This window comes from Mercenaria mercenaria, chromosome 17 (assembly GCF_021730395.1).
Source record: "Mercenaria mercenaria strain notata chromosome 17, MADL_Memer_1, whole genome shotgun sequence".
In the NCBI taxonomy this organism is placed as follows: domain Eukaryota; kingdom Metazoa; phylum Mollusca; class Bivalvia; order Venerida; family Veneridae; genus Mercenaria; species Mercenaria mercenaria.
Window position 1 is genome coordinate 24,614,663 of NC_069377.1, and position 13,115 is coordinate 24,627,777.

The window sequence follows — 13,115 nt, forward strand, 5'->3', positions numbered from 1 at the left end:
ACATTTATTTGAAATAATGTGTAGGTTAACAATTATCTGACCTAATTGTTTAACTTCATCAATTCGCAACAGAAAAAAGTCAAATGGGTATTGAAAGTTATATTTCAAGTACCACACAGTATTCAGACAAACATAAAATATCTTTACATTAATTTTGAGTGTATAAACAGTATTGGTTGTAAGGTTGTAAGGTTAAAAATACTACACAATGATTATTGTATACTAGGGTAAATACAGTTTGACTGTGCGATGCCATTAAACAACTTTTAGTTCTTAACTGATATCTATTATAACACATGATATTAATTGTGACTGTAGCTCTATGTAACAGTGAGTTGTTGCCGTGCATCAACATTTGTACAGTCAAATCTGTATATTTGAAGAGGACTTTGTTGATTTAGATCAAGAACTAATAATTAAATACTAGCATTTTACATCTTTAAATTTCAGGAGACAGTAACCAGCAAGACTTTTTTAAGGTAAACATAGTGGTGTAACTGGGTTTTGTTTGAACTTCATAAATGACTAGCTTACTTTTGCCGACCTTGACCGAGGATATCCAAACACACCAGCACTAATTAATGGTAAAGCCAACGAGCGTAAAATGAATTCTTTGTCTCTGTTCATTGCTTCAAGAGTATTTTCAACCACGGTCTGTAGAATCTCATCTTCGTTACTATTTCCACCTTTCCATTCAGGTCCAACAGCATGGATAATTCTTTGGCAAGGTAATTTTCCAGCCGAACCAACGTAGATATCTCCAGGCTGTAATTCGCCATTCTTATTGATGTAGTCGGTACAGTCGTCTTGAATAGACTTTCCACCTTCATTAAAAGACAAGTTAGCATTTTCATTTCTGATCATATTTCAGAATTTAAAAAGAATTTAGTCATCAGTTAGCTTTAATATTTTAAGTATTATTACTATGAAAAGTGTTGATCGGCACTTGTTTGTATGATATGTGTTAAAACAATTAAAAAGGTTAAGACTAAATATCACCGATATATTAGCCATTTTCCATTTTCAGTATTTATTTTCCAAGTATTTAACAAAGAAGAAATAGGAGAGATCGTGTTTGTATACAAATCCGTTGTATATTCTATTTTTAGAACTGATAAGACAAAGATCGGGTGGGCAGACGCCGAGCGTCTATGTTTTTTTGTTAACAGTGATGTTTTTCTAACGGCTTAAACTTTCTTAAAACACAAATGATATCAATAATTTATTGATCAATGGAAAGGATATAAAACAAGCAATTAATTGATAACTTTTAATTATTATTTTGATATAAAGTGGATTAACTATGGACGCTTAACTTACAGTGCTTTTTCTAAAAGTTTGGAGCATCGCTACGCCGCTATTAAAATCATATGTCATTTAAAACGGTTATTCGTTTTCAAAAATATTTAAATAAGAAAATATGAAAATCGTAAGCATTTCAAAACTTTTTGAATTTTTAAAATCCATAAATGAACGAAAAAGTTATTAAAAATTGAAAATTCCGATCCCACACACAAACGATGTAAAAACATTTTGTTTTGCCCACCACCAGATAAACAGGTGTTGATGCGTGACGTCAGGGCGATCTCTCCTATAACTGCTCAGTGTTAAATTATGTTCATATTTCAGTTCAACAAATAATGATGCCAAGGCATTTGAGTGTACAGCAGAACTGGTGATTGCAGGCGTTTGTTTTCAGTTCTTACCTGCTTTTACAAGAGCTGCAGCAAGACCACCTCTATGTTCTAACTTTGTATTTGCTGCATTAACAATAACATCAACCGGGAGGTTTGGGTTTTCAAGCGTTCCTGTTCCAACAAAAAGGGCTTGTCCCGTTTCTAGAGTAACAATACAATGCATATCTTCGTTTTTCATTTCATACTGAGTCGCTATTCGAAATTCACACTGATGTTTCGGAATTTCATTCAGAAGGAAGTTGTATCCCTCACCATCAGCAAAATAGTCATGAATTCCTTCTTTTTCTATTTGTCTCCATGAAGCTTGAATTTTCTTAGCTTCCGTCTGAACAATACCTACAACTTGCTGTCTGACCCTTGTGTTTCCTTTGGCATGTAGGACAACTTTTTCCGCATCGCTCTCAAAAACATCTTTTGGCAGCCCATTTTGTTTGATGCTCTTATGAATATTTCCAATGGACTTTTTCTGAATATATTTTACGATATGAGGAGAAATGTTGATTTTTTCTTTTGTGACAAGTAATGTTTCAACCTTTTCATTAATGTCATTGCATACAGGACCGTAATAATCTTTACCACACACAATATGTATCACTACATTTTCTTTGGATACTTTGGAGGTCAATTTTACGTAGGGGGTGTATATGTCTTCAATTTCTTTAATTTTGGCCTTGAAAGTGCTTTCGTTTTCTACCTTTCCTTGCAGTGTCTTATCCTCTTCGATTATGAGTGCCTTTATTTTCTTTTCAAACTTTTCTAAATTTGCTTGACCGGTTGAGAAAACATAAAGTGTGTCCTTTTCGATCAGGTAGCCACATCTCTCCCCAAGATCATCTTTGCGTGATTCTATCTTATCACGCATTAGCGGAGTAATCAGTATATTTGCAGCTTCTTTTGAACTGAAATTAGACGACTCCACAACTATCTGGTTTAAAATTTCCAAAATTTCAATTTCCGCTTTATCTATAGTTTCCTTATCGCCATGTATTCTGATAACTCCTGCACTGACTTGGCAATCTACAGTTACTCCACCTACGGTATCACCTATTTGGAGATCAGCAAATGCAGCAAGTTTGATTTTGTTGCTGACCGTAACATCTTTCTTTACGATTGGTTTAGGAGGTTGTATAGCGTCAATATCTTTTTCGAGTTTCGCAATAGCTGAATCCTTTTTATGTCCAACAATGGTCAGTCTATATTCATCTGCTTCTTCATCAATTAAGACAGAGTCCAACGGAAAGCTTATGAGAACTTCTTGTACCTTATCCCAGACTCCTGCCGAAAGGTTCTTTCTGACAACGACTATATCATCCAATATATTTTGCAACAGCTGTCTTACATTCTTTTCCCATGCTCTGCCGTGTTCCTGCCTCAGATCATTGTGTTCACAATCAAATTTCAATCCGACTTTATTTCTTCCTTCTCTAGCCCAAAAGATGTTAGCGCAAGCAGATTTAAACTGTTGTTCAATGCTAACTTTACAGAAATCTTTCATAAACTTCATCTTCATATTATCAATATTGTCAACAGTGATTGGTTTGATTTCTTCAACCTTCCCTGTAGATAATTCAGTCAGAGTTTCTAACTCCCCGTAATATGGTTCTACAGCAAGCTGACACTTCCTGAACTCCTTAAACTTTTTGTACTCCCTACAGGCACGTTTTGCATCTGTAATATCATAAATTATTTAAAATATCAAAAATATACAGCATGTTCTATTCCTCATACGAAATATTAATTTTATAGGAAGATATCAGCCATATATTAATGGCGTAGACAGAAAAGCAGTTTCCCTGCGCATATAACAAATGTAAATATGGTTGCCAAATTTACAAATCATTGCGCTACGAGGGCTGTTCGATATGTATTGTTACTCATGTTATAAATCTTATATAACAAAGTAAATCTTACTTATTTCACATGCATCCCTTGAAAGTAATCATCGTTGGCTAGAATACAAAGTTTCAGTCTTCTTATCTATATATGAAAGGCCCGGATGTAGTCCTTTTGAGGTATACACATTAGGCACTGGTATATTGAAGAACCAACTGAATTCCTCTTAGAATATTTTCTTCCAGCAAGCATTTTCTTTAACTTAGGGAATAAAAAGAAATCACATGCTGCCAAGTCTGGCGAATATGGAGGATGTGGCAGTCGGTCACGCGCTGTTTATGCAAATAATCTGTCACAAGTGTTGCCTTATGTGATGGCGTATTGTCGTGAAGCAGCTTTAGGTGCTTCAATGCACTTTTAGCGCGAACTTTACAAAAGTTCTTTTTCAGTTTTTTTTTCAAAACCTTGTCGTGGTAAAACCTTGCACTGATACTCCTTCCCTTTGGTACTGGTACCTGTATTGCAGGACCACGTGCAGTAAAGAAAATGGCGTACAACATTTTTACGCAGACTCATTGTTCTTTTAGCAATGCAAGGCCTTTTGTCTGACTTCGTAGCCCAAATTCTATTACTCATTTTACGACAGGGTTCATAAAAGTAAATCCACGTTTCGTCTCTAGTCACAATCTCGGAAAAGTTGTTTTTCTCCATTTTTTTGCACAGTTTCAATAATTTCCTGGCACAGTTAACACGTAACCGTTTTTGAGCGTCTGATAGAATATGGGGAATCCAATGAGCAGAAATCTTCCAAGCGTGAGACTTCTTTCTCAGAATAAAGTGAGCTGTTGATAACGAAACACCTGTTAGTTGTACTAATTCACGAACAGTAAACCGCGAATCTTCTTCTAGCAGTTCCCTTATTTTAACTTCTGCGAGTTTGGTACTGCTGCTGACCTTACGTCCACTTTTAGGGTTGTTTTCAACAGCCTCCCTGCCAGAAGCAAACCGTTTAGCCCATCTACAAACACTTCTATATGACATTGCACTGTCATCATATATGTTCACAATTTCTTCATAAATTTCTGTGGAAGCATGTCCGAGTTTTACCTCGTATTTCCGATGATTTGTCGATTCGCGCTCTCACCATTTTAACACAGTATCTAATTAGTGCCTTTCTTTAAATCAAAATTAAACCTCCTTTTCCTCATCACGTACATGTAAAATCTAGTATCGATTTATTGCTTATGAATAGCTCTAACAGGTGGTTCAGCGATAAGCCACGAGGATGGCGCTCCACACGAGATCCACGTGCAAGCACAACACATATCGAACAGCCCTTGTAATTGCAAACTGGTTATTTGCGCGTAACATTAACATTAAGACTGGCATTAGGGTCAGTTAGACAGACAGTGAACCCACAAATCTTCAATTGAAAATATAATCTTCGGACAGAAAATGATCTAAATACAATGAAAACGAGTGATCATACATATAAGTTTCGTTCAGAAATAAGAAAGTTATAAGAAAATTATCGCCGTCTTTTTAAAAATATTTTTATTGTCGGCGATTTTGGCACTGATGCAACACTGAAATACGCGCATAAATACAACAATGATATTAAAGCGACTCACCAATGTAAGAACGTCTCGGCTAAACCAATCAAATTGATTGAATTAATAGACATTTAAATTACAGACCAGGAAGGAATAAAAGCATACCGGATGAAGACGACAAGTTCAGCACACAAAAGCCTTTTTCAGGGTGGAAGTATTTCTCCATGACATCAACATCGAGCTTCAAATTGACCATATTTTCATTTGTAAAGTAATGGTTCACATCTCTTCTACTTGCATTCTTTGGTAAATTTGTTACTTTTACCATCTTTGTCTCTGGAACCACGCAGATATTTGTTATAGTCCAAAAGTCGCCGGATTTCCATTGATTGCGCAAGAAGTTCACGTCTAAAGTGGAAAATTACATCACACATTACATGATAGATAATGCTATAGATTATGACATCATAAATTACATCATAAATAGGAACGATAGCGATTATTTATCATTCGGGTTGACTTAACAATTCAGTATGACCTATAGCAACGATTCTAAGCGTAAAATAAGGCATGACATTCAAACCGATTTTGAGAGAAGTAAACCCCGTTCCGATTGCTAAAGATATCTTATTCCTTTACAAATTGATTGATGAAGGAAAGGACGTGCACAATTCTTTCTTTTTTTGTGGATTTCGGTTAACTATTTCAAAATGTGCACTATTTGAACTTGCGCTTTTAATTAGGTACATTTCACATTTTCTTCTGGTGCTTTTCAAAATTAATTACATTAATTACTTGCGCCCGTTTCCTGTCACTATGCATAGTTTCATGACTCTGTGTGAAATGTTTTTAAGATATAGTCAACACAAAGTTTTAAGAACTTTTGTGTATTTTTCACTAAGTCAAGGACTGTAACTCTAGTCTAACTGGGTAAAATCCAAATAAGAACCCCAGATGCACAACTCCACATGCTATATACCAATCCTCTGCTGTTTATTGACTCTAAGTCAAATTATTTTTGGGATTCGTGGGACACACAATTTTAATGCCCTTAATGCATATTTTGATTGAGTTAAGGGCCATAACTCTGGCATTGCAAAGCGAATTCCAAAAACTACAATAATTACTCAGATGCACAAATTCACATGTTGAATAACGTTCCTTCAAGATTTCATGACTCTAGTCTAGGTCAAATAGTTTTTAAGATATATGCAACACAAACTTTTAAGTCCTGTATATGTACTTTTTACTAAGTCAAGAACCATTACTCCTGTCTAGCTGAGTAAAATCTAAAACAAAACAAAAACCCAGGTGCACATCTCCACATGCTAAATAATATTCATGTAATGTTTCACAATCCTATGTTAAATAATTTACGAGATACATGGGACATATTCCTTTAGGCCTTTTTTATGCAAAGTTCGACCAAGCAAGGGCCACAGCTCTGGTGAAACCCACACCAAAACTCCAGGTGCACAACTCCACATACTGAATAACGATTCTGTGAGGTTTGATGATTCTGGGTCTAGTACTTTTTTGAGATATGCACAGACGGAAAGACAGACATACGGGCAAGTAAGGGCAAATCTAAGTGTACCCTACACCTCCCCACCCCACTCCAAAAAAAAAAGGAGAGGGGTGCACAAGCAAATGTTTTCCACCCAATGTACACATAGTTTTATCGATCACTTTTAAATCGTCAAATAAGCTTCTTTAAGTACGGCAATGCAAAATATGTCCATTACTTTTCATATATACTGAGTATATGTATACATATATATATACTGAACAAAACTTCTGGACCTCGGGTAAAACTAGCTATATAAATTTTATATGTGAACCAATTTTTTTCTGAAATAAACAACAAAACAATATGAATATATTAAACATTTTAATGCAAATGCAAAATTTTAAGAAATTTCATGATAAATTGACGTCTCAATAGATTCTTGCAGCAACCCTCTGACAGTCAATATCTTATTTGACCGCTGTTGGCTCAAAGTAAAACGATACATCTCTGGCGCATGAACTGAATGTATGGTCGTATTAGCGCTTGAGTAATGTTTTGCCATTTTGTAATTATAACCAGCCTCTAACTCGTGTACGTTTTGTGGTTGCTGTTGGAAACGCCGTACACTCCTGTCGAGTTTATCCCAAAATGCTCTATAAGGTTCATAGCAGGAGACTTTGAAAATCAAGGCAACAAATTAACATTGTAAGGTTGTATGAATCTTTGGAGGCCTCTGGCTGTACGACTGATCGCTCCATCTTGCATATGTGTAATTCCGTTTCGAGGGGTATGCGGTAGTGCTACAGGAAAATAGTATCATTTTGATAGTTTGCGCCTTTAAATTCGATTGTTTTGGTATGGCCCAAATCATAACTAAGGCTATCCCGCCGAGTCCCTGATCATGTAGAGCTACTGTTATACAGGTCTGGGTAAAGCTTTCACCCTATAGACACTATCCCGATCATCAGCATAAGAAAATTGAAATCGGTTTTTGTCTTGACCAGTCCCGCCTGTGAAAGTGCGGTAACATCTTATTACACAATCATAGGGAACAATATCTACATTTATTCTATTGCTATTTTATCTATTCAGTCGTGAACATCCATTTGCAACACGTGACCGTACAATATATTACCTTACTGGACGTACGTGCGTACAAAAAACCCTGTATTTTTCCGTATTTGGACGGTTCAGAAAGTCCCATGTTAAACATACGATAAAGCCTGAAACGCGTGAAAATGTTCCGAATGTTAATTAGGTGAAGTAGGCGCTCTATGTACAGAGTTTGATTTTGCGTCTTGAAATCAGGAGGGCAGAAGAATCATTTTTAATTTAAACTAAAATAAAATAGATACAGAATAAAGCCTCGTCCAATATGGTTTTCTTAGCTGGGTACTCGTCCAAATATATCTCCGTATTGTACAAAACAATGTTAAATAACCTAATAATATGCTACGAGGGGAAGGTCCATATACAGCTCGCACCACAGCTGAACACTAAAGAGGTGCGCCTCGCCTATAAGCCAACCTGCCTTATCGGTTAGCCCCATGTTTTGAGAGAAAAAAAACTTCAAACACCACCAGCTCATAGGAAGAAAGTGTCGTTTTACATGAAAACTGAATTGAGCAGCATATAAACTGATAAAACATGTATACCACTCTACAAAACAGTTGCATATTTACTTACATATACATTCGATTCCGGTAAAAGAATGCATCGAGGGGCCACGTTCGTAATATTTCCCAGTGCTAAAATGGCAGCTATGTAGTAGTAGTTTGAAGACGTAGTTTTCAGTGACTGTTTACTTTTATTGCATTCCAAATGGCATTCATTTGTTAAGGGGAGACAACTTTTTGAGAATATTACAAGTATCCAGTCGTAAGGGACAGTACGGTAGAACATACATTGGGCAGGTAGATTGTTGGTAAAAATGGTGTATTGTTCGGTATATATGAAAGAGATACATGCTAATGATGTTGTCTTTTATATATTATTCATGATTTAGACAATTTGCTACCGAATCATACAGGAAACGCAACATCTATTTCAAAGGATGAGTTCGTGTATAAATGTGGTTTCAGACGGATAAGACACTTCGACTTCGACTTTAGTTCCAATGTCAACTGATGAGAAAAACTTCATTTCTAAAGCTGAAAACTGAGTAACCATTGCCCAGTCCTATATCCTTGTTGTTTCTGTATCATCTGATAAACCGATAAATGATTTAGTTTTGATGGAGCAAAAGGAATAAGAAAATAAAGTTTAGAAACGAAGGGTAGTCTAGGGAATGACACATCACCTGATCAAACCTAGGTTGAAAGCATAATACCATACTCGTCTTAAAATTAAAGTTTAACTTTGCTTTTGAGTAGAGTGTGGTTCCAAACAAAGTTGTAAGTATTCTACGCTGCTTGTATTTGCGATCCTGAAAGATAAAAGTTTAATGCTGACGCGGAATCAAGTTAAATTAACAACCCCCATTACAAGAGCAATCAATGTTGAAATATGACGTTTCAAAAACAAACAAACAAACAAACAATCAAACAAACAAACAGACCATTGTCTTCTTTGAACTCTAGAAGTGCTATCCTCCTGTATTTGCCGAGACTGATAATCGGTTCTGCATTTGATTTTGCCTTGATGAAAGTTTTCAGTCTTTTTTCGTCTACTTCTTTCCCGGACACCTCCCATTCAACGATTACCAACTTTCCTTTACTGGTTTCTGAAAATTTATAAATAGCACAATTAAACGTGTTGAGAAAAATGACTTTTCATGTCTGTCAAGTTGCCGTGTAGAAATTTTCCAGTTTTTCTCTCCACCGTTGCTTTCAACTTGCTATAATAACGCGGCGGAGCGGTTACGGTCGCTGGATTTTAATCACTTGCCTTTCACCACTGTTGGTTCGAAATCCGGTTAGAGGTGTAGAAATCTTTCATGTGAGGATACCATCCAGCTGTCGTAAGGAAGGTCGATGGCTCGTGCATCGGTCCACTCTTAAAATCTTGAGATTCACCATATGGCCAATAATTATGCTGGTGCGATGTTACACCCAATGAAAACAAAACGAATAGGCAACATTTAGCCTGCTGGCGACAAGTGATTCTGCCTTTACGACCAGTGCAGACCAAGATCAGCCTGCACATTTCGTGCAGCTGATATCATGGTCTGCACTGTTCGCTTTTCAGTCAGTAAATTTTCAGCGAACATCCCTTCAAATAATAAATGGTACTGCCCAAATTGAATGATGGACCAGTCCATTTTAGAAATTTAGCAGGTTAAAGGTTAGTAAACATTAATATTAACACTTAAAGCCCTTCATTTAACAACAGTTTCCGATTACAACAAAATTCTTTTGAGAAATCATTGGTTTATTTACAAGGCGTATTGTTATATTGATCAACAGATATATATATCAATTAACGGATATTTAAAAAGGAAGACATAAGACATTTTTTGCATTCATACCAAAAATATATAAAGACTCTGTAGTTCTCACTCAGTGCAAAAATATATAATTACAATTAAATTATTGAGTACAGTTAACTCTTTATGTGACCGTTTTTAGCTGATTACCTTTCATATTTTTTTTTTGTATAAATATCTAAACATAGAATGAATAGACGTTTTTCTAGGTAAAACCACCAACCTTCCGTAAGCCAGCTGGATGGCTTCCTCACATGAAGAATTCAACACCCCAAGTGAGATTGGAACCCACATCGATGAGGGGCAAGTGATTAGAAGTCAGCGATCTTAACCACTCGGCCAGGGAGGTCCCTGGTCCCAATGTTAGCTTGATAAACGAATTCATAAGATTTTAAGAAAATATCTTGCGATATAAGGAAAATCTCAATTACTCCGTTTATAGATAAATATTGATCAGGTTGTTTGGTTGTTAATGATTTAACCGTATTAATTATGACTAGTGTTTAACAGTTAAACGATCGAAATGTCACCGAAATATAGGACATCTCAACGTTTTGATAAAAACAGCGATTTTAATTGAAATTGTAAGATCAAAATATAAGCAATTGCCGATATATAAAACAAAACAAAGAAGTCTGTTTATTCTAACGGCTTTAAGTAAATAAGTTTTACCCATTTTGTATTTCCGAACCAGTAACAGATATCTGAATACTATGGAATTACCAAATCTATTCCATTTAACAGATCGCTTAAAAACATGTAATAAATGAAAACAACTTACCGGCCATATTTCTAAAACTCTTCCTCATCCGAGTTCAATCATTTTATACTTAAACCTATAACCGAATATACGTCTATTCAATGTATTGATCGATCAATCGAACGGAACAGCGTATTTTTTAGATTTCCAGACAAGGAAGTAATGTTTTGAAAATAGTTATCGATAAATACCTACTATTTAAACATGTAGTTTTAGACCGGGTATAGTTGATTAAAGTGGTTAAATCTTAAAGAAGAATACTTCAAGTATACGTACGAGATAAAACTGTCAAAGTGTTATAATTTAAAATAGAATTTTGTTCAAGTCTGCTTATAAAGCAATTTGGCTCATAAATGATCACAACTTCAAACATATTTGTTAGCGAGTCATGATTAAAACATCCAATGAAATATAACGATAAGACAGACCACTAAATGTGCATGTTTATAAATTTTACAAAGTTTAATGTGTTGTGAAAATGAACTGTTATAGAAACATAACGCATTTATTCAAACATGTACGAGCTATATAAATATCTATTGTCTTAAAGAGCCACTATTTTCTTTTATATTTTATTTACGCTGCGTTGACTTGTCATTGATTTCTCCCTGCCATCGGCGATTTAAAATAGACCCAGCAAAGTTTTATGAAATTCACATTTTTATCAAAAGGGAGGCAATTTGGTAAAACTTACATAACAATAATTGAAATTATTATCTCCCTTTTAGATAAATCATTTATGATATTGAACATAAGGTAGATGGGTTAGAATTACATGCACAAGATCTTGAGTGAATGGGCATATGAATAAACAATAATATAAAAGAAAAAAATGTCTATAGCAATTTTGCACTTTAATTTGTAAAGTGCATCAAACATATCTTGTTTTTAGGTCTAACCTTTTTAATTTACGCATGTAATTGGATTTAATAGGTATACGCCTATCCTAAACAATACATTTTTGTCAAGTTATGTGTTTTTATCTACACCGTTTACAAACTGGAATCATTATATAATGCCAACACCCAAGCTTGGAGATTAAGATTTTTTTTAAGAATATGTATTAATTTTCATAAAAAACATAACTTTCTTCTAACTCGTTCTCCAGCTATCCATATTCCATCTATTTAAAAATCCGTTGATCACCTAGCGCTTATAGCTAAAAAAAATAGTTCAGTTATCCAGATTAAGGTATCCAAGCTTACTTCATCAACCATCTACAATCTGCTATTTTCATTTTTAGAGTTTTGAATTATGTTGTGTCTATCCTCCCTTCTCTAGTTTATGTAGTTATTCGGTTCCCTTCTTCCGCTGTTATTTCTGTTTCTTCTCTTATTCAATATTTCTTTCCATTTTCTTTAAATCTATTTTATTTATGCTTTGCACTATTACCAACTCGGTTTATATATCGACTATGTTCTTATTGCCTGTGATAACCGGTCAAATCACTATAAAAGATATGACCGAACCACCATTTTTTTTTGTCGAGAACAAACTAAATAGAGTTACCGAAGTCAGGTTGGGAATAAACGACAAATTTTGTTTGTCATCTCGAGTCGCGGATTCAAATGTCTCTCATCTTAATTGATGCAAATAAACATTGGGTCTTATATATCGTACAAATATACATGTATCTTTCGTACACACTGATACTAAGTCACCCTTGGAAACAGAAGAAAGATAAATGAGCGGCATCATAAAAAAACCAATATAATGCATTTGCGACCAGCACGGATCCAGACCAGCGCTGTTCGCTTTCAAACCCTATTCCAAGTAGAGAAACCGTTAGCGACCAGTATGTATGACCAGCTTGCGCGGATCCATGCTGGTCGCAAATGCACTATGTTGGTTTTCTCATGGTACGGTTCCATTATGTTTTCATGAGAAATGTATTTCAAAATATATTGAAATTTATTACCGTCGTAAACAAATATGATAGGCCAATACATACTAAGCATCCATTATTGTTACAAATGGGAATGTTTAGTAATTGAATATTGTTATTTTAGGAGAAAATCATCCCAATTCGATACAAAATGACGTGATTTTCCCAACTGGAAGGGACCGGGTATCATTCCCCAAAGCAGCGAGAAAAAATATTGGCAACTTCTTAAAATAGATATTTATATTACAAAGTTCGGATTCGGATGATTTGTCTTACACAATAACTCGACTAACAACATTGTTAGTGTCATTTTTGTTCTTAAATACATGTCAGTTGGTCAAAATTACACGTACTACTGACTACAATAGTATTCAAGATGACTGCGCCCACACGATGCCTGCCGCACAATCGAGATGCCTGCGGCACTAGACTGAAAAGTCGGCAGAACGATGG

The 13,115-nt window shown here is 35.2% G+C and overlaps 1 protein-coding gene across 1 annotated transcript in view; it reads right to left on the reverse strand.

The window, feature by feature from the left end:
• LOC128550359 (protein mono-ADP-ribosyltransferase PARP14-like) overlaps positions 1 to 10,967 on the reverse strand; it is a 37,570-nt gene extending 26,603 nt beyond the window's left edge. The window contains exons 1-5 of the mRNA XM_053529283.1: positions 10,799 to 10,967; positions 9,151 to 9,315; positions 5,249 to 5,491; positions 1,707 to 3,365; positions 535 to 824 (exon numbers count right to left, since the gene is read on the reverse strand). Of these exons, the coding sequence (XP_053385258.1) occupies positions 535 to 824; positions 1,707 to 3,365; positions 5,249 to 5,491; positions 9,151 to 9,315; positions 10,799 to 10,826 (2,385 nt within the window). The 5' untranslated portion in view covers positions 10,827 to 10,967. The remainder of the gene's footprint in view (positions 1 to 534; positions 825 to 1,706; positions 3,366 to 5,248; positions 5,492 to 9,150; positions 9,316 to 10,798) is intronic.
• Positions 10,968 to 13,115: the final 2,148 nt, after the last annotated feature.